Source organism: Macrosteles quadrilineatus, unplaced genomic scaffold (genome assembly GCF_028750875.1).
Source record: "Macrosteles quadrilineatus isolate MER2022 unplaced genomic scaffold, UCM_ALF_1.0 Scaffold_10__1_contigs__length_6754688, whole genome shotgun sequence".
NCBI lineage: Eukaryota > Metazoa > Arthropoda > Insecta > Hemiptera > Cicadellidae > Macrosteles > Macrosteles quadrilineatus.
The window spans coordinates 5,559,762-5,586,964 of NW_026542603.1; the positions used below are offsets into that span (position 1 = coordinate 5,559,762).

A 27,203-nucleotide genomic window follows, 5' to 3' on the forward strand; every position below is an offset into this window, starting at 1 on the left:
AGTTGGTGCTTAACTGACTAACGTCACGGCGAATTAAAATTCCCAAAGCCAATACGAATCCCCAAAGCCTTAGTTAAGCGTTAATAGTCAAAGGTTAAGCAAAGGTTAAAAAGCGTTATGCTAAGATTTGAAGCAATTTCTAAGGTTAGTGTGTTAGTAGCGGTGTCGTATCATAAGTTAGAATTTTTAAATGCATATTGTTCAACACATCAATAATTAGTGGAAGGCTAAATGAATAATTAATAATGAAGTGGTAAATATAGTAAAGCAAATACACAGAACATTAACACTTAATAGCGGCTAAACAACGACATAGAACATAACTACTGTGCACTGGTTCTAGTATAAAAGATAATGAATAGCTACAATGGTTAGTGTAGTTCTGAAATATGTACAAACAAATTAAAGCGTGTTAGTTAGTGTACTATTTTACTAAGAATTAAGTGAATGCACTGTTTTATGTCATAACTCAAACTCAACTAACTTTATTTACCTTTTTACAAACATAGAATAACAAATAAACATATAATAATAATTAATAGAAATTAACAGGTGTTATGAAATAAACTGTTCTCACAACATCCTCCCTTTTAAGTTTGAAAGTTCTTCAACCAGCTTGGTTTGTGTATATTTCTCTTTGGACGGTTGTATGGTTCTGTTTGATGTGTATTCGCTGACAAATTTTGTTCACTGTTTTCCTCTCTTAAATAAGGGGCAAGTTTGAGGTGGAATCGATTTCTTCTCACATTCCTCTTATCAGTTTCAACAATATATGAACGAGGGCTGTCCAGGATTTTCACAATTTTGCCATGTCTTCTAAGGTCCACAATCCAAACTGGGTCTCCTATATGAAGAGGTTTGAGATTTTGCACTTTGTGCCTTCTAGCATAGTTGTGTTTGTACTTCTCACGATATGTTTCTTCTCTCCCTTTAAGATCTTTAGATCTGGTTTTCCACAAAGCAAATGTCCTGTCTGAGGCAAAGTGCTCCGTAATCGCCTGTTCATAAGAAGCTGAGAGGGACTGAACCCATTCCAGAGGGGTGTCGTTCGATAGGCTAGAAGCGCTAAATAAGGGTCTTCCACATTTTTCTTTAGAATCATTTTGGCGATTTTCACTGCCGCTTCAGCCTCTCCATTGCTTTGGGAAAATTTTGGGCTACTTGTTATATGCTTGAAGCCATAAACTTTGGAAAATGTCTTGAAATCTGAATGTTCAAGGACTTGAAATTGAGACCCACAGTCAGACCTAATTTCTTCTGGAATGCCGTGTCGACAGAAAAAGGCTTTGCATCTCATCATTACTTCTCGTGATGTTAATGACTCTAATTCAGCTATCTCAAAATATCTGGAGTAATAATCTGTCACAGTCAAAAACCAAACGCCTTCAACTTTGAACAAATCCATCGCAAGTGTTTTCCATGGCCTGTCAGGGAATTGTGTGGGAAGCAATGGTTCATGACTGTTCCTTGAATGTTTAATACAAGTAGGGCATGATTTCACCATACTTTCAATGGCTGAAGAAATTCCTGGCCACCAGACTGACTCTTTTGCACGTAAACGACACTTGGTGATTCCAAAATGACCTTCATGTACTCTTTGAAGTGCCCAAGACTGCAGAGCTGACGGAATTACAAGTCTTGAACCTCGTAGTATCATCTCATTATCAACACTTAGCTCATCCTTAACTGAATTATACGGTTTTAGGTCATCTCGTAATGATGTCTTAGAAGGCCAACCTTGGATGATTATTTTTTTCAGTTCACGTAAAGTCGGATCTTTATTTTGTTCCTCCAATACTTTAGCAACTATGCAGTCGTTTATATCGATGGACGACAAAACCATTTGAACAAACGCTTGAGTTTCTTCTTCTAACTCACGGTCATCAGTACCTGAAAATGGGAGAGGTGCTCTTGAAAGAGCATCAGGAACTAGAAGCTGCTTTCCAGGAATATAAGTAATTGAAAAATCATATCTCATGAGACGCAATCGAATTCTTTGAATTCTTGGAGACAATTCATCAAGATGTTTGGATTTCAAAATTTGAAGTAGTGGTTTGTGATCTGTTTGTATTGTTATTCTCTTGCCAATAATAAATTCTTGAAACTTTTCACATGCCCAAGCAACAGCTGTAGCCTCCCTCTCGATGTTTGCATAGTTTTTTTCAGAAGGAAGAAGGCTTCGGGATGCAAATGATACTGGTCGTATAGAACCATCATCTTGAACTTGAGAAAGAGTTGATCCTAGTCCTTGAAGCGAGGCATCACAGGAGATAATTGTTTCCCGATTTACATCGTAAATGGCTAGGCAAGGAGAGTTAGTCAAAATGAGTTTTATTTCATCAAAGGCCTTCGCCTGCTCTGGACCCCATATCCATGGAACGTTAGCTTGAAGTAGTGAATTCATTGGGGCCAAAATCTTAGCTTTGTCAGGAATAAACTTACCAAGAAAGTTTACCATCCCATTGAACCTTTGAAGTTCTTTTACGTTTTTTGGGCAGTCCATTTTGAGAATGGCGGAAACCTTTTCCTTATCAACAGAAATTCCATCGGATGAGAGGAAATGCCCGAGGAATTTAATACTTGACTTCCCAAACTCAGTTTTGTCTTTGTTAAGTGTCATTCCTACATTTTTAAGCTTTTCAAGTACTTGCCGGACAACTGTATCATGTTCTTCTTTCGTTTTGCCCCAAATCAGAATATCGTCCATATGGACTGCGACATTTGATTGGTTGTCTAAGATTTTGTTCATGCATTTCTGAAAATGTTCAGGTGCTGATGTGATTCCAAATGGAAGTTTGAGAAATTTAAAACGTCCAAAAGGGGTAAGGAAAGTAGTTAGATCCTGGGAATTTACATTTAAGGGGACTTGCCAAAAACCACTGTTTGCATCAAGTTTTGAAAACCATTTTGCTCCTGATATTGAGCTGAGAGACGTTTCAATTTTGGGAATCGGATGATAAGACCGCTGGATGGATTCATTCAACTTTGTTAAGTCAACACATATGCGGACATCTCCATTAGATTTAGGCACTACTACCATTGCTGAGCACCATTCAGTAGCATGCTCAACTGGTGTGATTACATTATTTTGTACCATACTTTCTAGTTCTTTTTTCACTTGACACATTAGAGGTAAAGGTACTGTCCTAGGAGTGGTTATTGCGTATGGCTTTGCGCCATCCTTAAGTGCTATTGTGTAGGGATCAGGAATGACGCCCAGACCACTAAACATTTCATGGTATTCGGTAAAAAAGTCACTGTCTACCTCTGCAACTGAATTAACAAAAGTTAAAATTTTCAAGTCCTGTATTGCTGGACGACCAAGCAAGGGTGTTATGAGTCCCTTCACTACGTATACCATGTGATTTATTTTAACATCTCTGTATTGGATATTAGCTCTAACACAACCTACAGTTTCTAATTTTGTTCTACCAGCCCCATACAACTCAACTAGAGTCGGCTGGATCCTACTTGGATCAACTATGCCAGGGGGAATTACTGTTACATCTGCCCCTGAATCAATTTTAAATGTTTGTGGTTTTCCCTCAAATACTAATTCTAGTTTCCAGGGCTTACATTTTGACCCATCCCCAAGTGTACCTATGAATACTTTATTATTTGAAGGTCCAAGTTCACTTACTTCATTTTCGTCAGTTACTTCCTGTGCTTCTTTAGATCTGCAGACCTTCGAAAAGTGACCAATCTTTTTGCATAAGTTACATGTTGCGCTTTTTGCTGGACACGTGCTTCTTGGATGGGACGGTTTATAACCACACCAGATACATTGCGCTGGGTATTCTTGTTTCTTTTGACGAAACCTATATCCTTGATTTTGGTTTGAACTCGATGACGTAGTTGCTTCAATTTGAACTCTTTTCTCGTCACATAAATCTGCCTTCTCTTTCTTTACGTTATCTGCATGTCTTATTACTGTAATGGCCTTGTCTAAATTCATCTCGGGATCTAGCAACAAGCGATCACTAAGTTTCTCATCATTTAAACCCAGTATTAGTACCATCAACACCATTTCATCATTAAGTGAACCCCAGTCACAGGTTCTAGCCAAGGAATGGAGACTAACTATAAACTCTTCAACTGTTTCATTCATTTTTTGTTGTCTCTTCAAAAACTTTGCTCTTTCAAAAATTAAGTTCCTCCGTGGAATAAAATGTTTGTCAAATAAATCTAAGACTTCTTCAAATGTTAGCGTTGATTCGGTTGCTAAATTAAAAGATGCAAAAATCTCATCAGCTTTCTCACCTAATGTGTATATAAGAGTGTTGATTTGTTTGTTCTCAGACTCTTCAGATAGCCCAGATGCTGACCGATATCTTTGAAATCGTGTTTTCCATCTTGGCCAATCTGCTGGTACAAAGGAGAAACTAGCTGGAGGCTGAATAACTGAATGAGTGTTTGATACAATGATTGACTTCTTAGTTGAATTGTTGTATTCATTTTCTCTGCTTCTTTCATTTTCATTATCTTCATAGTCAGATTGTTTCCTTCTTGGATTTTTCTTCTGAGGCATAGCTCTAAACCGCTGCCACCATGTACTATTTTACTAAGAATTAAGTGAATGCACTGTTTTATGTCATAACTCAAACTCAACTAACTTTATTTACCTTTTTACAAACATAGAATAACAAATAAACATATAATAATAATTAATAGAAATTAACAGGTGTTATGAAATAAACTGTTCTCACAACAGTTAGTAAAGAAGCCAACAAAGTATTAAAATCACTCTAATAAATTCACTATTAATTAACTCTGATACCCATAGATAAAATATCTCACAGCTGAAGTGCTGCTACAGTAATTACGAACAACATTGACTACAAACTAAACACCACACATTATATTTAGGTAACACCGTGTTCTCACGGACCTACGCGATAAACAAAACAAACAAAAACACACGAATATGAAAAAGCCACCTTGCGTGACCGGAACCGATCGAACTTGAATAGATTTAAACAATACAAATAAAACAACACAATTAAAACACAAAGGAATTATAACCGAGCGGATCTCGTTTTGACCGTTACTTCTTTGAACTCACGGTCTATAAATTATGTATCGAACGAAATTCATATATTCCACAAATCAATGCTGATCGTTATATATTTACAAAGTTATTTTAACAAAACAGATAACACTCTATGTTATAGTAGAACGATATGACTAATCACAAGTTTAAAGAAAACGATCTCTGCTAATTATCTATCTATCTATATATTAATAGGCAAGCATGTTTCTTTAAAACCTTTTTTCTCAGCTCGTGTGCATCGTGGGGTAAATCTACGCATACCGTTATAAAGCTATTTTCCTGTAGGTGTGCAGAATCCCTTTATAAATTTAAATAGGCTCAAAGATAAGAACAAAAAATGAGTTTAAAAATTTGAAAAAAATTAACATGGATCTTATGCGTTGCTATGCTGGTTACGAAATAACAACGAAATATAAACAAAAAATCAAAACAAATGGAAGAAACTCCAATCACATGTTTTATTTACAGTGTGGGGTGAAAATAGAGAAGTGAGTAAGTTTACATTACATATTTTTGGTCGAGTTTCGACCACTGGACGACCTCTCGTACTTATTTAATACGCAAGCAGGATTTTTGTGACAATTACTCCTCCGAAACTACTGAACCGATTGACATGTTTTTGGTGTCATTGTAAAGAGCGTAACGTGAAGTTGTGCAGGAAACTTTCTTTTTAGGTAAATAATTAGAGAGTGAGGCCCTGGGGCCCTTTAAAGTTTCGTATTTATCCATAAGATTAACATGGGAAACAAAATTTGTTATGAAACTCCAGCTGTTGTCAGAAATTAAAAGTGAAATATTTATTTATGGTATCCATGGTAACAAAGAACAAACCCACAAAATTTAAAAATGTAAACAATCAGAACTAACTGTCAAATTAATTTTGATTTCAAAATTCCACACAGCTGGTCCAAATATATTAAATACTGCATGACTGTATGGATCATAAACATAAATAAAATATGCCACTCGCCCGAATGTAAACATTTAACATTGATTAAATGGAACTACTGTCAAACTATATGTTAATGTCATTAGTATGGGATTCTTTCAGTTACGTCATTTGTTGACCGAGTCTGTCCAATATTTTTTAGCTGCTATTTTACATTTACAACAATATTTTACAGGAAATAATTGCTAGATAAACTCATGGATATAAGTAATAATTCAGATTCTACAATCATTGCTGTTGTTATTAAAACTGCGCATCCGCAGCAAACCAATATTTCCATTTACCTGGCTTAATTTCTACAAACATATTCCCTGAAAATGGTCATTGTTTCCTACATAAATAACAATAAGTTAATTTTAATATGAGTACCTAGGTTTGCTGCTACAGGGAAGGTAGGTGTGTTTTTGTTGAAATGTGGACAGCTTAGTATGATTGTTATTGGTTTGCAAATCCTAATTGCTCGAATTCGAGCAACATGTACACTAGTTCAATTAAATTTAAGACTAAACTTCCCGCGGACGTTTGACTTAAATAACGTAATTGAATAACAGGAAATAAACGATAGGCGTAATAAAAGCGATAGCGAGTGAGGTCGAGTTATCCTAGGCGCCCTAGGTACAACCAGGGCCGGGGATAGCAGCTAGTAGTACTAGCTGCTATCCCCGGCCCTGGGTACAACGACGGCGAATGGCGAATGTCGTCCACTTGGCGTGAGCGAGAGTGTGTGTAGGGTCGGGGGTCGGGCGTCCTTCTTCTGCCTAGTGATGGGAACTATCCGATAGAAACAAACGATTCATCCGGTTGTTGTGCGCCAACCGATTCATCCGATGGTTACTTTATTTTTCATCCGGATGAACTATCCATTCTATCACATGTGAATCAGCCGAGTCAACTATCTCATCTGTCTTAAACCACCCGTTACACGCTTTCATCCAATTTGTAAAACTATCTGTCCCGCATTTTCATTCGTTTAAACTACGAATTAGTGATTTGACAACTGAAACTGCTCTTTAAATTATTGAATGGTGAAATGAATATTCGTTTATTTGCACCATGAGTTAAATTTGTTTACCTTTTAATTATCTACACAGGGGTATTAAATTGGTTATTATTAATCCATTCTCAGGTGAATCATCTGCTCATGATCAGCACAACAGTAACTTAAATGCATTCGCGCAGATATTAATTACTAATTACGGAGTTATTATGATTATGAATAATTTGTACAAACAGCCTTGATACCTTTTAGGCGTAAAATTATTACGTGAGTAATAAATATCGAAAGATGAAATAATTAAGTTTAGATAACCAAGCAACTTAAAATGGGAATTGTCTCATTAAATAGCAAATAACAAACCTTAAGCACGAATTAATTATTTATTTTAAATAATTTTAAACGAAAAAAATAAAGAAATTAATAAATTTATTATAAAAATAAAACATAGAAGAGGGAAGTAATTTTCTCACAGTACATTTTAGTTTTTTAATCATTTTTCTGTTTATTCGTGCACGGATAAATTCTCCAAAACATGGCGCTAGATAGGAAAGCCAAACGCCACAATAACAAAACTACTGATCAGGTGCGGGAACAGATGGTTTATCCATTCTACCTCTAGTCGGATAGTTTTATCTGTCTCTCCGGAAGCAGCACGGAATCACCCCACTACACTAAAAATCATCAGATGAATCATCCATCTGAAGACTATCGGATGAAAGCAAAACCATCGGATAGTTGAAATCAGTCGTTTGTCCCATCACAACTTCTGCCTAATTGCTCAGGCCACTGTTCCTGCTGACCGTCGACTCTCGCCGACTCCGACTCACTGTCTCGTCTCTGCCAGCGCCGCGCACATCCAGCTGTGTGGCTGGGGTCCCGGCGCAGGCGCGAGCGACTGATGCGCGGCCCAGCGGTACGGCGGTGAACCACAAGATCAGCTGTTGCTGAACTTGTGTCATCTGCTAATTTGTTTTGTTTACAATTTGGAACTTCGGCGAATTGGCGAGGCGATTCTGCTAGTAAGGGTTTAGTTTTATTATAAATATTCACGAATTTTATGAACCCTTACATATTATTTACTAGCTATTACCCACGGGTTTCGCCCCGTTTAACCTCATAAGTATTAACGTATTAATAAAAATATTGATTGGTTAAATTAAGCTAAAATAAACTAAACAGAATACAGTAATACAAACAAATAATCACACCTGATTTTCATCTATACTATTATAAAAAAGAGGTGGTTGCTGTATGTGTGTATGTGTGTATGGGAAAAGTAAAATCGAAAAATACTGGTCGGATTGGGCTGAAATTTGGCATGATGATAGCTCACATTCCCGATTAACATATAGGCATATTCTTATTTCAAAAATCCTTTCGGGCTCCGCCCCAGTGGCTCTGGAGTTTCCCATGTTAACCTTATGAGAAATGGAATTATTGAATCTTAACAGCTGTTTCAATTAAACAAGTTGGTTCTGTTCTATGATGTCCAATAGCATTAAAGTTACAAGGATTACCAACAGGGTGCAGCACTATTATTTCTTTTACATTAATTTATGACAACAGCTAATTTGCAACCAAAAGGTGAGTGAGCGTAGCGAACGAACTTCAACCTGGAGGCGAGTTAGCGTAGCGAACGAGCCAACCTGAAGGCAAGTGAGCGCAGCGAACGAGCTCCAACCTAAAGGTGAGTGAGCGTAGCGAACGAGCTCCAACCTAAAGGTGAGTGAGCGTAGCGAACAAACTTCAACCAGGACGTGATTGAGCCATGCGAACGAGTAATCTTGAAAATTAAGAAGTTAAACGGGGCAAAGCCCGCGGGTTACAGCTAGTAAGATAATAAATTGAAAGAATCACATACAAATAAATAAGTACAGCTGGGGTATTTTTAACATTGGGTATATGGAAAGTTCCCTTTGGAAAGCGTTGGAAAGCAATTACGGCCTTAAAGGGCAATATATGAAATAGTTCTTGGTCAAAACCGCTAAAAATTAGCACCCCAACCCAGTTATTATTTCTAAGTTTATCCTCGTGTAAAGTAAAGTCATCCCACCAAACTTAACCCTATATTTGTTTATGATCCAACATTTAAAAAACTACTATTAGCCTAGTGTAAGTTTACGTGGTGGTACTCCTCCTAAAGGTGCGATTGATTTTACATCTTCTATTGGGCCTAATCAACGCCTGATTGATTACTAACTATTTTGTGACTGGTTAGGTTCAATTACCCAGTTATCGAAAGCAATCATGAAATTACCTTTCATCAGCATCTTCATAATGCATATTTATGGTTAGTTTTAAGAAACGGAAATTACCTCTAGGTTTTACTGTTAAGGTACGTTTTGCTTGGAGCGACTTCTTCTTCCTGGCGTCACCGAGACGTGGTACCGTCAGTGCACCTAACCTCAAAAGTGCGCACTAAGTATAAATTCACTAAATAAATTCAATAAATTCACTTAGTAAAAATTAATTAAGTATTCTTTAGTTATTTGTATAAGAAACATTCAAAAACTGCCACGAAGAAAAAAAAACTGCCAAAACTGAACATTCTCCGTAAATTTGATTACACAAGCATCACTTGAATTGGAAATCAGTGATATAAACTGTAAGATAATATAAAATTATAACAAACTAGCTGTGTACCCGTTCTACGCACGGGGATCTTATAATATTCAGTTGAAACCTTCTTATATAACGAACAGCAGTTGGTTTGCATATTTTAAGATATGCTGGCCAAACTATTATACATAGCTTCATTTTATGTTGTTTTTTGTTGTTCCGGATCGGTATGACAATCAATAAAAGGTTAAATTACCTCTGTGTCTGCCGGTCGATCCTATAACGGTAGGCTTACTTTTATTTTTACTATCTGATCTCGTTTGCATGGCTCAATCACGTCCTGGTTGAAGTTCGTTCGCTACGCTCACTCACCTGTATGTTGGAGCTCGTTCGCTGCGCTCACTTTCCTTCAGGTTAGCTCGTTCGCTACGCTCACTTGCCTTCAGGTTAGCTCGTTCGCTACGCTCACTCGCCTCCAGGTTGCAAATTAGCTGTTGTCATAAATGTAAAAGAAATAATAGTGCTAGTGCTGCACCCTGTTGGTAATCCTTGTAACTTTAATGCTATTGAACATCACAGAACAGAACCAACTTGTTTAATTGAAACAGCTGTTAAGATTCAATAATTTCATTTCTCATAAGGTTAACATGGGCTTCCAGAAATTCCACGTCAAAAATCGACAAAAACTTGATTTTCAAGGGTTTACTGTTAAATATCTAACTGTCTCATATTCGATGAAATACGTCTAAAACCATCTCATATATGTATAGTATTTGGAAAATAAGTTTCAGGCGGGACAGTGCTATAGTTATTGAGGAGTAGTTGTAATAAAGTGCGTATTTTAGCGTTACCAAGAGAATGACAGATAGACAGACAGACAGACAGACAGACAGACAGACAGAAATTGAGATAAGGTTTGATTCGGTTTCTCTGACCTATGAAATGTAAAAATAACCAAAAAGTTCATTATTCTAAGCAATGTACAGACAAAACTCTAATTTTATTTATATAGATGCTGCAAGTAAAGAATGTGTTTATTATTCAACAAGAGTCATCCTCACCACAGCAAGAAACTAAATTATAAAACATGTGTTAAATGCAAAGGCATATGAATGACACTACATCTCCCCTTCCTCATTATATTTACTCATATCTTATTGGTGGTATGATAGTTCTGCTCGATCTTCTTATTCCATCATTGTGGTTTTGCTGCACCCTCCTTCCACGGTAGACATCGTCAGAATCATCATTCTCTTTTCTTGGTAGGGGAATGAGATGCCATCTGTTTCGTCTTACATCATTCCCATTACTCAATGATACTATGTAGGATCGAGGTAGATTGGTTGTTGATCTTATGGTTCCTTTCGCACTTATATCTTTAACCCAGACCCTCTCTCCTACTGTTAAAGGTGGAAGTTCTTTGACGCCTCTTCTGTTGTCAAAGTTTTTCTTGACTATGTCTCTTATTTTCTTGTCACAGTTTCGAAAAGATTCTATTTGATCTTTTCCAACCACTTGAAAGTCATTGAGAGAAGGTAAAGTTGTTCTTAGTTTTCTACCATACAGCAGCTCTGTAGGTGATAACCCCGATTCCAATTTGGTGGTCCTGTAAGGTAATAGACCAAGATTGGGATCCGGACTCTTTAGTCTTTAGTAGAATCCACTTGGCTATAGATACAGCGTTTTCAGCTTCTCCATTCGATTGAGGAAAGTGTGGACTACTAGTTACAGCTCTAAATCCGTACTCTTTTGCGAAACCTTTGAACTCGTCAGAAGTAAACTGAGTACCTCCATCTGTACGAATTTCTAGAGGGATCCCGTGTCGTGCAAAAATGTTTTTCATCCTTCCAATAACTGCCGCTGAAGTCAAAGTATTGAGTTCGATGAGCTCTAAAAATCGTGAGAAATAATCTTGTATTACCAAATACCAGTTTTGGTTACATTTCAAAATATCTGCACATAAGTGGGTCCAAGGCTCCTGAGGAAGCTGTGTAGACATCAGAGGTCCTTTCGCTGTAGTCTGTGTTCTATACATGTTGGACAATTTTCCACTGTAGTAGTAATTTCTGTTGAACAGCCTGGCCACCAAACAGATTCTTGAGCACGCCGCCGACATTTCACTATACCCAAATGTCCCTCATGTAATCTTGATAAGATTTCTTTTCTCAAGGCCTTTGGAATGAACATCCTCCTTCCCTTACAATTAATCCATCTTCCAAAGCAAATTCATTGCGATACTTCCAGAATACCGATTTTTTTAAGAGCTCCTGTCCTTCCGGGTCTTCATGTTGGGCATTCTTAATTTCCAACAGCCGTTTATCAGAACAAGGCAATGCATCGATTATGCTTCTTACAAACATTTCCTACTACAGATTCTCGATAACCTCATTCTCCCAATCCTTTGGTGAAATTTCAGGGCTTCTTGATAGTAAATCCGCAGTTACATTTTCTTTCCCCGGGATGTGAACAACTTCGTAGTCGAAATTTTGCAATCTCATACGAAAACGTTGCAGCCGAGAAGAATGATCAGAGATCGGCTTTGAACCCATTATTTCAGTCAGAGGCTTATGATCTGTGTAAAGCTGGAACCTTTTACCAAGAATAAAGCTAGAAAATCTTTCGCAAGCCCAAGTTAAGCCGAGAGCTTCTTTTTCAATGGTAGCATATCTTGACTCTGTTTCTGTTAATGTCCTCGATGCAAATGCTAATGGACGCCAATCCTTTCCATCAAACTGTTCGATCACTGCCCCTAAACCATAAGATGACGAATCTGCCATTACACGAGTTTTCGCTTCTCTGTTGTAGTTGGCCAATACAGTATCATTAGCTACAACCTTCTTCAATTCCTTAAAAGATTGTTCTTGAGGCTCATCCCAAGTCCATTCAACTCCTTTTTTAAGGAGACTTCTGATTGGTGCTGTTTTGTTCAGCTAGATGAGGAACGAACTTCATTAATTGGTTTATCATTCCCAAAAACTGTCGAACCTCCGTTATACTCTGGGGGCTTTTCATGGCCAGAATAGCTTTAGTCTTCTCTGGGTCAATACTGACTCCCTGCGATGAGACAACGTGTCCGAGGAAAATCACACTTTCTACTCCAAACTTACATTTGTTTTGTTTAACGTGATACCATTGTCTGAGAGTCTCTTTAGTACCAGTTTGATTCTGCTGTCATGTTCTACTTCTGTCTTCCATATTATCAAGATATCATCCGCTTGATTCACTACGCCTGGGATATCTGAAAGCATTTGACTCAGTCGGAATTGGAAAACCTCCGGTCCAGAACAGATTCCAAACGGAAGTCTCTTGAAGAAATATCGCCCGAATGGTGTAATGAACGAGGTGAGTTTAAATGAATCACTGTGAAGTGGAACCTGCCAGAATCCATTGGCAGCATCCAACTTAGTGAAAAGCTTACCTCCTTTCAACTTAGCTAGAGGCTCATCCACTAATGGAAGCCGCAACAATTCTCTTTTCACGTGTTTTGGTTCAATTTTGTGTAATCAACACAGAGTCTAATTCTACCATCACTCCTTGGAACCACTACTACGGGAGAACACCAGTCAGTAGGTTCAGTTACTGGTTCTATTACACCATCAGCAAGCATCCTGTCCAATTCATATTTAACCTGTTTGTGGAGTGAGAAAGCCACCCTCCTCGGTGACATAACAGCATAAGGTTTTGCATCTTCGTGCAGCCTAATCTTGTATGGATGATTCATTCTACCCATGCCCTCAAACACTTTTGGATATTGACTCTGGAGTGATTCACCATCTACAAGATTAACGTTAAACGTAAGTAACTCCAGTTTCAACAATGCATTTCTACTCATTGGAGGTGTATTTTGGGACGGCAAGACATATATGTCTTCTAATATTTGCGTATTGCCATACATAATTTCAGCTGAACAGACACCCACAACAGTCAATTTAGTCTGGCCCGGCCCAAAAAGAAATTTATGGGTTGGACGGATTACAAGTTTGAGGTCAAGTGCAAGTGTACTTCCCATAACAGAAACGTCTGCCCCAGCGTCCATCTTAAACTCTACTGGTTGACTATTTACCTTTACCACTACACTCGTACATTTACCCTGCTTATAGTTTACTTCACCTAAATATCCTTTTTTTGAATGAATCGAATCGTCTGAGTCAACTTCCTTAATCTATTTTACCTCCTTTGGTTTGTTTGGACAACAGTTTGGAAAGTGACCACGAAATTTGCGTTTGGAACACTTTTCTCCAAAAGCAGGACATTCCCGAGGGCCATGAGTTGTTCCACAGCGACGACAGGAAAATGTTTTAGTAGTTTGAACCACACGTTTATTGTTATCAAAAGGTTTTGAACTTACCCAAAATACATCTTCCCTGGATGGTTTATCTCTAATTACAGCTTGCTGTTTAGACATTGCTTCTGCTTGACGTACTCTCGTAGTTGCCTTATGAAGGGTCAATGACTCGTCTAATTGTAGAGACTCTGATAGGTTTTGGTTATGAACACCAATAACAATTAAGTCTCGTACCAAACTGTCCTTAAGCTGTCCAAACTCGCAACTTTCCGCGAGTTTATGCAAGTCATTGACAAAAGCATCCACCGGTTCACCTGCACTTTGCCTACGTTTTAGAAATTTAGCTCTTTCGTAGACCAAATTTCTTTTAAGGCCTAATTAGGTACCTCGCAAAGGCATTTACTACCTCCTCATAAGTTAACTCTTTTTCTTCGCCTAGTCCAAATGTTTCAAAAAGACCTTCACCTTTCTGCCCTAAGGTATATAAAAGGGTGCTTATTTGCTGGTGGTCCGGTTTTAACTCTGATGCCTGCCTGTAACGTTCAAATCGCTTAATCCATACAGGCCACATAGCTGGGTTGGTAAAATCAAATATTTCAGGAGCACTTAGTGGTGCCTGTAGACCTATCACTATTGGCGCTGGCTTTGATTGGGTACTAATCATTTTCATAGATTTATCAGAGCCTATTTGAAACTTACTTCTATGTCGTGGACCAACTGTCTCATCTCCAGAATCTTCAGTTGTAAACTCGTCCTCTTCCTTTTTTGACATTCTAGAAGATTTTTTGTTAGGTCTTGGCATGTTTTTAAAGGTTTATTTCACAACCTGACACCATGTAAGATAATATTATATGCTAATAAATGCTGCAAGTAAAGAATGTGTTTATTATTCAACAAGAGTCATCCTCACCACAACAACAAACTAAATTATAAAACATGTGTTAAATGCAAAGGCATATGAATGACACTACATAAACAACCTGCTCAGTGCTCACAGAGCGAAAATTGTATTCTGTTGATTGTAGGGTATGACAAAAAATACCAAATACATTTAATACACCATTAATATTTGAATAGTATATCTTTTTACCGCATTACTGTAATAATTGGCATTTTATATATTTACATAAAACACGCCTGACTTTTAAACCAGTTTGATCAATAACCATCTATACAGAAAAATATTTGTTGAATCACCTGAACGACAATGTAATTAAAAGTCCTTAAAGTCTACAATCTAAATAATCTACCAATATATTAAAATAACATAATAATAAACTAATGGTCTTATGACTTCACCTGCTATTGCCAGCCAGATGTTGTCCTCTACTCTTTGGTCTTTGTAGGAAATATTCTTTAAATCATAAAGGGCGGGGTGTTTTGTCACTTCTTCTATTAATCTAGCGTTTGCATCTGCAATGAAACTTAACTTCATCTCAGACGTTGTGCTGCGGATAGCCGACGACACCATAGCGAAAATGAAAAGCTGTCAAAATAGTGTATGAAAACAATCAGAAATGTAACTGTCGCTAAGCGACTGTCGCTCCTGATTGGTCTTGGAGCAGTAGGCCTACCCAGCGACTGCAGCTCGCGGCTCTAGCGACAGTAGCTCCAAGCAAAACAGGACCATGCAAACCCCCTAAGACACAGAAAACATACTGGTTATAGTAGGCCTAATATGTTTTCTGTGCCTAAGATCAGTGTCCCACGCCTGCCGAGTGCCGCTTGGCGACAGTCGCTGCGTGACTGTCGCTCCTGTCGCTCCAATCAAAACGTACCTATATACGGATGCTCCATTTACTACCGTGCATGATACGCTATATTATATGTATTAACTTTTTTTGTTTGGAGCAACAGGCAGTACCTGGTTAAAATCTCTTCCAAACAATATTGTTTTCCTACAGTTACCTAACAATGTGCATGTTCTCTCACTGATTTGAGAAAGCAAATTGGCCAATTCGCTCATCAGTGAGACAATGTTAACATTGTCTCACTCTAATTACTTTGTCTCACTCACCCCAGATTTGCAACGTGAAGGCACAAAATAGTGAGCGCGTAACATGCAGACAAGGTCGTATGCGCGCGAAATACGTTGGCAGCACTGGCTGTAAATCAGCTGGTCAGCTGTTGTACTGTTGTATCATTTAATGTAATATTAAAAGTTCACTTCTGTGTAAAAATATGTCACGTTTCTTTACCAATTTATTTGTTTTATGGTAACTGCAGGAAAAATATAATGTACAACTCGGCTCACTAGTTGCACAAATAACTATTTTCTGCCTATTGGAACTTGTGACAGTACTTACTTAATGAAAAATATACCTTTTCATTCAATACCTGTACGAACCTATTTCATCTTAATCCCCAGGTTGTTTTCTAAGAGTGATCGATAAGATTATTCCACTATATACAGGGTGTCCCGGAACTCTCTACCAATATTTTAGATCATTGCTAATGGGTAAGAAACATACCTAAATATCATATTTAAATTGTCCGGAAGTCCTTAGTTACTCACACAGCCACCATTTTGTTTTTTTCAGTTATAAATTTTTTTCTAAAGAATGGTTAAACATAAGAAATGGAAACTTTGCACGAACAATTATGACAAATAGACAAAGCTACCAAAAAATTATGACAATTTTTCAAATTCATAAAACAAAATGGCGGCCATTTAAAATTTTTTTAAAATCAACGGGTTTTGACTTATTTAAGAAACGAAATTTTAAATGGTCGCCATTTTGTTTTATGAATTTGAAAAATCTTCATAATTTTTTTGTAGCTTTGTCTAGTTGTCATAAATGTTTGTGCAAAGTTTCAACTTCGTATGTTTAACCAATTTTCAGAAAAACATTAATAAGTGAAAAAAACAAAATGGCGGCTATCTGAGTAACTAAGGACTTCCGGACAATTTAAATATGATATTTAGATATGTTTCTTACCCAGGAACAATGCCCTAAAATATTGGTAGAGAGTTCCGGGACACCCTGTATAAAATATTAATTACCGACTACAATAAATATCAAATATATATTTTAGTAAATTAAAAAAAAGTGTAGAATAAATATAACATTATAGGTAACGTTATCCCTGGTTTTATATAGTATACGGTACATTGCAGAATTTACTGGCAAATGAGTAATCCAAATGTAATATTGCTTACTGGCTTAATCATAAATCACAATCAGCTGTATAGAAGTAATCAAAAATCAGCAGTGAATGGCTTCTAATGTTGTTCTTATGGAGAACATTTTATGTTGTATCTAATTTCGTGCTACAATTTTTGGGACTTCTCTATTTTTCCCACCGTCACGGGATCGAAACCTTTTTGAGCCCTCTCCCGTCATTCTACGACTTCCCAGTCGCCCACAATTTTGACGCAAAGAATCGGCCTACGCAATTAATATACAGGGTGTCCCGGAACTCTCTACCAATATTTTAGGGCATTGTTCCTGGGTAAGAAACATATCTAAATATCATATTTAAATTGTCCGGAAGTCCTTAGTTACTCAGATAGCCGCCATTTTGTTTTTTTCACTTATTAATGTTTTTTCTGAAAATTGGTTAAACATACGAAGTTGAAACTTTGCACAAACATTTATGACAACTAGACAAAGCTACAAAAAAATTATGACGATTTTTCAAATTCATAAAACAAAATGGTGGCTGTTTAAAACTTTGTTTCTTAAATTACTCGAAAACCGTTGATGTTACAAAAATTTTACATGAATACCTTTTTTAACGCAATTTTATTACAAATCGATCGACACCTTAATATTTAAGATCAGACAAGTATTAACTGAGATATGGCAGTTTTAGTGATACGTGACCGCCGGATATTAGTTGCAGCGCATGCTGAAAGCGGTCTGATCTTAAAGATTAAGGTGTCGATCGATTTGTAATAAAATTGCCTTAAAAAAGTTATTCTTGTAAAATCTTTGCAAAATCAACGGTTTTCGAGTAATTTAAGAAACAAAATTTTAAACAGCCGCCATTTTGTTTTATGAATTTGAAAAATCGTCATAATTTTTTTGTAGCTTTGTCTAGTTGTCATAAATGTTTGTGCAAAGTTTCAACTTCGTATGTTTAACCAATTTTCAGAAAAACATTAATAAGTGAAAAAAACAAAATGGCGGCTATCTGAGTAACTAAGGACTTCCGGACAATTTAAATATGATATTTAGATATGTTTCTTACCCAGGAACAATGCCCTAAAATATTGGTAGAGAGTTCCGGGACACCCTGTATAGATAGAAGATATCACATGGGTCCCAACCCTGATGTCCACATTACTCCCAATGACCAAATATATAACGAATGTGTCCCAACCCTGATGTCCACATTCCCCACAATGACCAAATATATCACATGGGTCCCAATCCTGATGTCCACATTCCTCCCAATGACCAAATATATAACGAATGTGTCCCAACCCTGATGTCCACATTCCCCACAATGACCAAATATATCACATGGGTCCCAATTCTGATGTCCACATTCCTCCCAATGACCACATATATCCCATGTGTCCCAATCCTGATGTCCACATTCCACCCAATGACCACATATATCCCATGTGTCCCAACCCTGATGTCCACATTCCTCCCAATGACCACATATATCCCATGTGTCCCAACCCTGATGTCCACATTCCTCCGAATGACCAACTATATATCACATGGGTCCCAATCCTAAAGTCCATATCCCTCCCAATGACCAAATATATATCTCATGTGTCCCAACCGTGATGTCCACATTCCTCCGCATGACTACATGTATATCCCATGGGTCCCAATTCTGAAGTCCACACACAAACAATGACCAAATGACTACAAACAACGATGATTTCTAACTTTAGTTGAAGTCCGTATTTTAATCCCTGGAGAATAATGTAAGCCGGAATCTAGTAAGTAATGGGAAATTTTAGAGTGGTTTATTTTTTAGTAGACGTTTATTTTCACTTGGTAAAAGATATCGTTAACAGAATTTGAATATGAACAACAAAAAACACTGAAAACCATACTGTTGAGTAAAACAACAGATAAGTATATGCCGATGCTTGATGTGAAATCTGTGCGTGCATACCTTCAATTTGAGACCTCGACCATAAAAATCGGTCGGGTAGAAGAGCGAAACGAACTCGGAAAAGAAAAATCAAATTTGTTTAATATATCAGAAGTATTGATTGTATCAGTGGAGTAGTGGGGAGATTAAATTTAGTCCCATATACATTTTAAACATTAATGAGATCACTTTATTTGTTTCAGGAAAGAGATTTAGTTTTTCCTCGTTATACAACCGGTGAGTTATTCCATTACGAATTGGTTTTGCATTTATTAGATACATTTTACACGTATTTGACTTCAAGTGTCATACTGTTTCAAAACAAACACTATCTTAAGAAAATATAGCCTAACTTTTGACAAGCTAATTTTACAGTGCCTCCTACTCCTGAGCTGTAAAACTTCAACAAAATTAATTTATTTGTTATTGAACTACTAAGGTTAATTATTTTTTTAGACTCATATTGTTACATTGTTTGAGATTAATTCAATTTTTAGTTGCCACAGAGACCACCCTTAACAGTGCAATGGATAAGAAACCATTAACAAATTCATATTTCAAATTCAAGGCCATACTACATTCCGGGAAACGGAGAACCGGCCACCTCTAGCCCTAAAACACATATAGAGGTTTGGTTACATTAGGTTAGGTCAGGTGTTATAAATATGGCCCCTGAATTTACTACAGTACCAGTGGCCTGAACCCCGACACCCACTAATTCCATTTAGGTCAAATAAATGATTATTGGCAGGACAGTATTCAATTCAGATGTCAATTCGCTTTAGAATGAAATAAGTATTTTTGTGCGTGTGCATGACTCGTTGAATTTATTAAACTGAGTTAAATTTCTATTATTTTCTCAGATTATATGACTACTGGAATTAGCGCAGAGTATGTGAGCGTTGGAAGTCCGAAAATTGTGTTGAGCTGCTACGACCGATACCGGGAGATAAGACTGCGAACTCCAATAGGACATCACATTACATCAATCGATGGTACTAGTTGTGCTGAAACATTGAAACAAACACTCACCATTATGGCGCTAAAAAAAGACTTATCTGCTAGGGAGATTTTTCATATCGGTGAAGGAGGAAAGCATCGTGATTTCTCTTGGATGTACAATAAGGACGATTTCAGAACGGTTGTGTTTACTAAATTAAATTCTCCGTCAAAGAACTCTTACTGGAAAAGGGTGAGTTTTAAGTAGTTGGAAAACGTCATTAGAAGTTTAGAGATACTGTAAAACAATGAGTAAATCCTTAATGTATATATTTTGTGTAATTTATGTACAATTGTAACTAAGTAAACCCACTGTCTAATGTTAAACGATTTTGGAACCAAACGCATAACGAGTTTAATGTATATACGAAGACTGTAGAGGAAATGTATAAACTTGTTTATGGCTTAGTTTAAAAAATAGTCTTTAAAATGTTAAACTCGTTTTACTTAAGTTATCCTTCAATTAACGGCTTGGCTCTAAGCTGAGGTCAGATTTGTGTGGGTGCAGAATGAAATTAGAAATCAGTAGAAGATTTTATTTCTATGAAATCCATATGTTTGAATAAAACTTTGCAATTGCTTACAACTAAGCATGTCAGAAATGCATTTCTGCCTCTAAAACTTATTCACAAAAAGTGTTAGCCCAATAAAATGTCTGGGCGTCAGCTAGGGGGACCTGGAAATTTGGGCGGGAAAAGGTTTTCTGACTGATTCTGACTCAGTTTTTTGCACTGATTGCGAATATGCCGAGTGGTATATAATAACATTGACGCCCTTGGACAAACACCGCCATATTTGAAAAATGGCGGTCAAAACTGGGTTTTCAATAAATACTTGAAACCGGTTAGTTTTAGAGATATTTATGTAGAGAGATAAAATATAGAGCGTCAAAATCTACACAGAAATGATGTCAACACAATTTTTTTTTTAACTTACGGTTTTAACAATTTAAGTTATTATTAATATATAGTTGTAATTTCGTGTCAATACCTATGACATAATAAATTCATTCTAAAAAAAGAGTTATATTATGCAATATACATTTGTGCAAGTAACCTTTGTTAAAAATAATTGTTATTAGTGCCTTCAAAGACCGCCCACCCCCACATCACACTCGCCACTAACCAATTGCACTGCGCATTCTCGTATTGCCCAAATCTGCAAGTACAGCGAGAATCTCCCGGTTTATTTTAAGCAACTATTAAAGAACTTATTGGTGTGATAAAAAAAATAAAAATGCTGGTACAGTTACGGATTTATATTTAAGTTATGTAAATAATGAAGTTATCTATCTATAATATTAAAACGAAAGTGTGTTTTTTTATTTCACGAATCTGAATCAACCACTCGACGGATTTTCATGATTTTTGTGTTGAAAGAAAGATAATTTTGAGAACTAGGGAATGTCGAAGCCATAATTTTAGTTTAGGGTCCCAGTTTTTTAGAAATTGTGTTTTAATTTTTAAAAAGTCTAGCAGCCGACGCTAAGATTTTAAACTAGCTTTTGGCATAAAATAATTTGTTTAACATAACAGCTGTAAACATTCAGCTTTTGTGTCACAATTTCGGCATTTGGATAAAAATGTAAAGACATACTTAGGGTTGACTTATTTATACTATGTGTAATGCTAATCATTGATACGTTTAATTCTTCTGTAAGAGGATAACAGATTAATTAAATATACATAGTAGGATGTTCGAATTATTTTTAAAGCAATCTTTGTAATCTTCGATTTGTTTTAGAGCAATATAATTTGTTTTAACTAACAGCTGATTAAATTATAAACTATGGAACTATGAGGTAATTTTATTTACTCTTATTTTGTCATTGATTATAGTAAATAAGTAAGATTAGTAAAGATAATTAGACCACAGTTTAAAATAGTTTACACCAAAATTAATTAAACCACAGTACACATCGAGGCTTACACGAGTCTTAAATAAAAAAGGATAAATGCAAATTATTTTACTGCTCCACTTTTCAAGGAAAGATTAGAAAAATAACAATGTTTACATGTTTTAATTCTTCATGGTAGCTTTTTGTTTACAATTATGTTTGTCTGCTTAACATTGTTTGGATTAGGCCCGCAAATATTGATGTCACAAAAAGAAGATCAAGAATAATCAGGAATCACGATTTTAAATTACCACCTCAACCTTAGCCGGGTTTTATACAAAGATAAACAGATGGATGACATAGATTGAACACAACGTCAACATTGACCTAGGATACTGCAATTAGACAAACCATCCTTTTATGAAATCGTGAAATCGTTCAGTTGTATCAATCTGGAGTACCCCAAGGCAGTGTTCTTGGACCTGTTTTATATCTACTATATACCTCCGACATCCCCGTGGGCCAAAATATTACGGTTGCTACGTTTGCGGATGATACTGCATTTCTCTCCATTCACGAAAATCCTCAAGATGCTTCAAGTCAATTGCAAGTTGCATTAAATGATTTCGAACTGTGGCTAAAAAAATGGAGAACTAAAGTTAATGAAACAAAATCTTTACATATAACATTCACGCTGAGACAAGAAAACTGCCCTCCAGTTACTTTGAACAATATAGCGTTGACAGAAGTGGACAGCGTTAAGTATTTAGGATTCCATATGGATAAACGATTAACTTGGAAAACACATATTTGGTTTAAAAGACAACAAATGGACTTGAAGGTTCGTAAACTCAACTGGCTTCTAGGCAAAAAATCTAAGCTTTCGTTGACCAATAAACTCACACTTTACAAAGTTATGATCAAACCTATTTGGACGTACGGGATACAGCTTTGGGGAACGGCAAGTAAATCCAACTTAGCAATTATTCAAAGATTTCAGTCAAAGGCGCTACGAAGAATAGTTGATGCTCCGTGGTTTGTTTCGAATCGAACAATCCATGAAGATTTCAGAATACCTACAGTAATTGAAGAAATAACAAGAATTAGCAAGAACTATCAAGAAAAACTCGAAACCCACCCGAACAATATAGCCGTTAATTTGCTGGACAATAGTGATTTTCCCAACAGACTGAAAATTGTGAAAGTTCTAGAACTCCCATTCCGATTTGTATAGTTTTAGTTATGACATGACTATTTAATTTTGCAAGATCTTTCACAGGGAAGATTCTTGGTCAAGACACTTATTTATATTATCCCTTTTACTAATTGTTCAAAGTACTGAACAGATTGTAAAATAAAATTAAGTTAAAAAAAAAAAAAAAATTTGTTTACACTTATTTATTTAGCAATTAATGCAGTGAAATTGAGGATATCAATATCAGTATATCAATTATATAAGATGGGGACGCCACTATGTGCGTATTTTAACCCAAATATGAGTGAAGGATGAGTGTAGGATGAGTGGCGCGATCTTGTAGTCTTGTTAGTGACTAAGGCCGACATGTTCCTTAGACACAGCTGTTAATTAATAGCCCATACAGCTAATGGCAACTAAGGGACCTACAGTTTATAGTGGAATCCGAACCACATTTTTCCTTGTACGAATTGGTCTAATTATCAGGATAGTACTGCGGATAGTCGTAGTACTCACTAGTGCGGACGTTAATCCACACCAGGGAGCATCGCATCCACAGTGCATCCCTATAAATATCCACAATTCGTGACCTCCTAGTAGCTGGATTACAGGACGACGCCACCCGTCCCAGTCTGATGAATATTTGATCGGTAGTTGATCTACCTCTTGTGAAGCCTGCTTGATGTTCACCTATTATATTTTATGTATACTCCTCCAATCTTTTTTGTAAAATCTTTGATAGTATTTTGTAGGTGCAGTTGAGGAGAGAAATACCTCTGTAGTTGGTGCACTTGTAAATAATTAAGCTTGATAGGTGTGACGATTAGTTTTGATGTTAGGACACCAAAGTTAAATTATGTGTACTGTGAATTTTATTGGATATTATCGTTTTATTTTAGGTCGTTTATATTCAGACCTACTGGAAACTGTGTATAGTAGTTGTATTGTGGTGATAATAATTAATGAAGAGGCAGGTATGCTATGGAAGGTAGTATGGTAGTATCGTTGACTAGGTCTATAGACTTCTCAATTGACTATTACCATAGATCAAACATATTACCCTATTACTCTCTCTACTGTAGCACAGAAAACATACTACTATTCTGTGACTAGACTAGGCTACTTATAATCAGTGTGCGTTTGTGCGAATCGGCTGCCTCACTTAAACGCTTTTCACATCGTAAAAATTGCAGAATTGCTGTTTTATTGTAAAATTATCGGATTTAAAATGTATATCGTATAGGCCGTATCAGGCATATATTGTGATGGAATAAAAACATATTTGGTCACACAACATTTGTTTACAAGATGATTTTTCACATTAAAACTGCAAGAAACTTTGTCTTTATGTGTAAACTAGCTGATCTGAATTGTACACGGTTTTAACTGACTACTGAATTCCCGTACGTAGGACGGGCTAACACCTCGTTACATATAACTGGGAAACCATGTAAATACTGTCAAAGACCTAATTTCATTGTAAGGAATTTCTTCTTCCGGAAGCAGCCCATTTTTTTAATATAGTTTGGTGGTTCAGATGCTCTTTGCCATAGTATTTACAAAATATTTTGCAAGGCAATTTCCCAGCTTGCAGATTTTTGCATTGGAGGTTTTTTGGGACCATTATATCTATAGATGTTTACAGGGTTGCTTAGAGTGTCCTTCATACGTTTATTACTTAACTTTGGTATATCTAGATTGGCATTAGAGTTGTCGCTTGAGGTTTCAACTTGAGTTATAAGTAGAGCCATGCTGTGGGTTTGGCGTAAGCAATTCTGTGTAGATAAAGATGTATCGAAATTGTCACCTACAGCTTGTACAAGTCCATCTTTGCAGTCTCTTAAGCCCCTTAACATTGGATTTTTACTAGCTGCAGCAGCCGCTGATGCTTTAAGCCGCCGAGCCTCACTGTATACCAAATTTGTGTAGTTTATTTATTTAGTACCTGGGGACCGAGCTTTGCTCGGGGAAAATCATTAGTTTACTCTGAAAGCAGTCTTAGTATTGCAGATACATAAATCCATTCCCAAACTCCACACTGCTCGCCTTGACTACTTCCTTCACCACTTCATACGTTGCAGACCTGTTTCCCTCCCTTCCTATACCATTTTAGTATTGCAGATACCCTAATCTTATAGTTATAAACAGTTACCACACTCCGGACAGCTTGCCTTTACTACTTCCTTCATCACTTCCTACGTCACGGACCTGTTTCCCTCCCTTCCCATTGTATTTTAGGATTGCAGATACCCTAATCTTATTGTCATAAACAGTTCCCACACTCCGGACAGCTTGCCTTTACTACTTCCTTCATCACTTCCTACGTCACGATCCTTGCAACAGTTACAACATTGTGAAAAAAAGTAACATTAACAAGAAACAGTGTAAATAATTAACATCAATAACAATAACAAGAAACAGTGTAAATAATTAACATCAATAACAATAACAAGACCAAGTGTGAATAATAAACATCGATGTCAATAACAAGAAACAGTGTAAATAATTACCTACAATAACAATAAGTGTGAATAATTAACATCAATAACAATCAGTAATCATCAAAATGACAACATTGTGAATAATTAACATTAGTAAATTTACTATACATAACAATAATAGACTATGGCAATAGATAACAATATAATAAACTGTGAAAAAGCTAACGTAACATAAAAACAAAACTATATAACAAAAGGATGGATCTGGAGGGAGAAAAACCTTTTGATAGAATGCTGACAACAAGAAATTTCATCACTTAACACTGTTGAGCGTGTGGCCCTCTAAAGGCACCACCAAGGAACTCCAAGAGCACAAATCCCATCACTTGACACGAATCAGCACTTCCCGGCACCCAGCATGTGGCCCTTTAGAGGCACCACCAAATAACCAACACTGATAGAGAGCGGAGAGGTGTCAGTAGAGCAGCCTCTGGACATCACGTCTGAAGGATGCTAGTGATGGCCCAAAGAAATCCAAGTGTGGTTAATTGATCAGTTTCTTCTTATTTAGCAGTAATGATAATGCCATTTGAAGTGTGGTGTTATGTTTAGTCAATATAGAAGTAGAACTGTTACCTATCATCAAGGAAGGTAGACCAGTGAGTTATACTAAACTCTTTTAAAAATGACGACAATGTCTTGCTCATATTAGATTCAAGATTCAAGGCTATCATAATTTAATTTGGTTTCATAGCTGTCTCTGTTAACTGTGCGTGATGCAGTTTCTATTTTCTATTTTCTATTTTCTATTTCTATATTCTATTTCTAGTTTCTATTTCTAGTTTCTATTTTTAGTTTCTATTTCTATTTTCTTCACTACGTTTCCAAAACTACATTCTTCATCTTCATCCGATAATGTCAGTTTCATCGCAAATGGCATTTAACTTTTAAAAGCAACGATGTTAGCATTTCCGGGAGAAGATAATACAATCAAGCTAGGTCCAACTATGCCTGTATTTTTTACTTGAGTTTTATGTGTTATGTTTGACAAACTGGGATTTTTAAAACTCAAACAGATATATTGAGTTCCAAATGCATGATGCGGGTCTTCTTTCACCATATCAATAATTGATTTCAAAATATACGAAATATATATTAATATATATTCGTATATTGATGCTACAGCTGTCTCAGTAGGCCTGCACTGCGGTGTTGCCATTTTTGTCTCGCAGCATCCTTGTATTGATGAGGCTATGTTTGCTTAAAGCCTACACCTTTTTTAAACAAGGAAACATTAAATTATTTGTGTTAGTAATAACTGACAGTAATTTTAAACGAACGAATGTATCACAGATGCTTGATCAGACCCAGTATAGATCATAAACATAAACAAATTATGTTACTAGCCCAAAAATAAACATAATTTTATATTGCTTAAATGGAACTGTCTAAACGATATGTTAATGCTATTAGTATAGGATTCGGGCCACACAACGTAATTTGTTTATGTGTATTCGATCAATTCCAATTCTGCTCAGGTATTTGTGGATATATATAGTCTAAATCTCACGAACATTTATATAAAGTCACATACACTCAAATAAATAACTATAATAATCTAGTAAATTTTAAGTTAATGAATCCTGGCGATGCTCTCTACCTTGTCGATAAAATGCCTTGCATTTCGTTTGGAATTATTTTATTAGGGAGATGAAACAACGAGGAGATTAATGAGTAAAAATATGTTTTATGTGTAACGGTACTTATATTGACAGCCTGTATGTTGAAACGCGATACTGATTCTTCTAAAGGGGTATACTTTTTAAATAA

At 36.4% G+C, this 27,203-nt stretch overlaps 1 protein-coding gene across 1 annotated transcript in view; it reads left to right on the forward strand.

Annotated features, from left to right (window-relative positions):
* The window catches only part of LOC129004653 (uncharacterized), a 276,975-nt gene that overhangs the window by 22,742 nt on the left and 227,030 nt on the right, over positions 1-27,203 (forward strand). The window contains exons 4-5 of the mRNA XM_054433204.1: positions 19,105-19,138; positions 19,765-20,093. Of these exons, the coding sequence (XP_054289179.1) occupies positions 19,105-19,138; positions 19,765-20,093 (363 nt within the window). The remainder of the gene's footprint in view (positions 1-19,104; positions 19,139-19,764; positions 20,094-27,203) is intronic.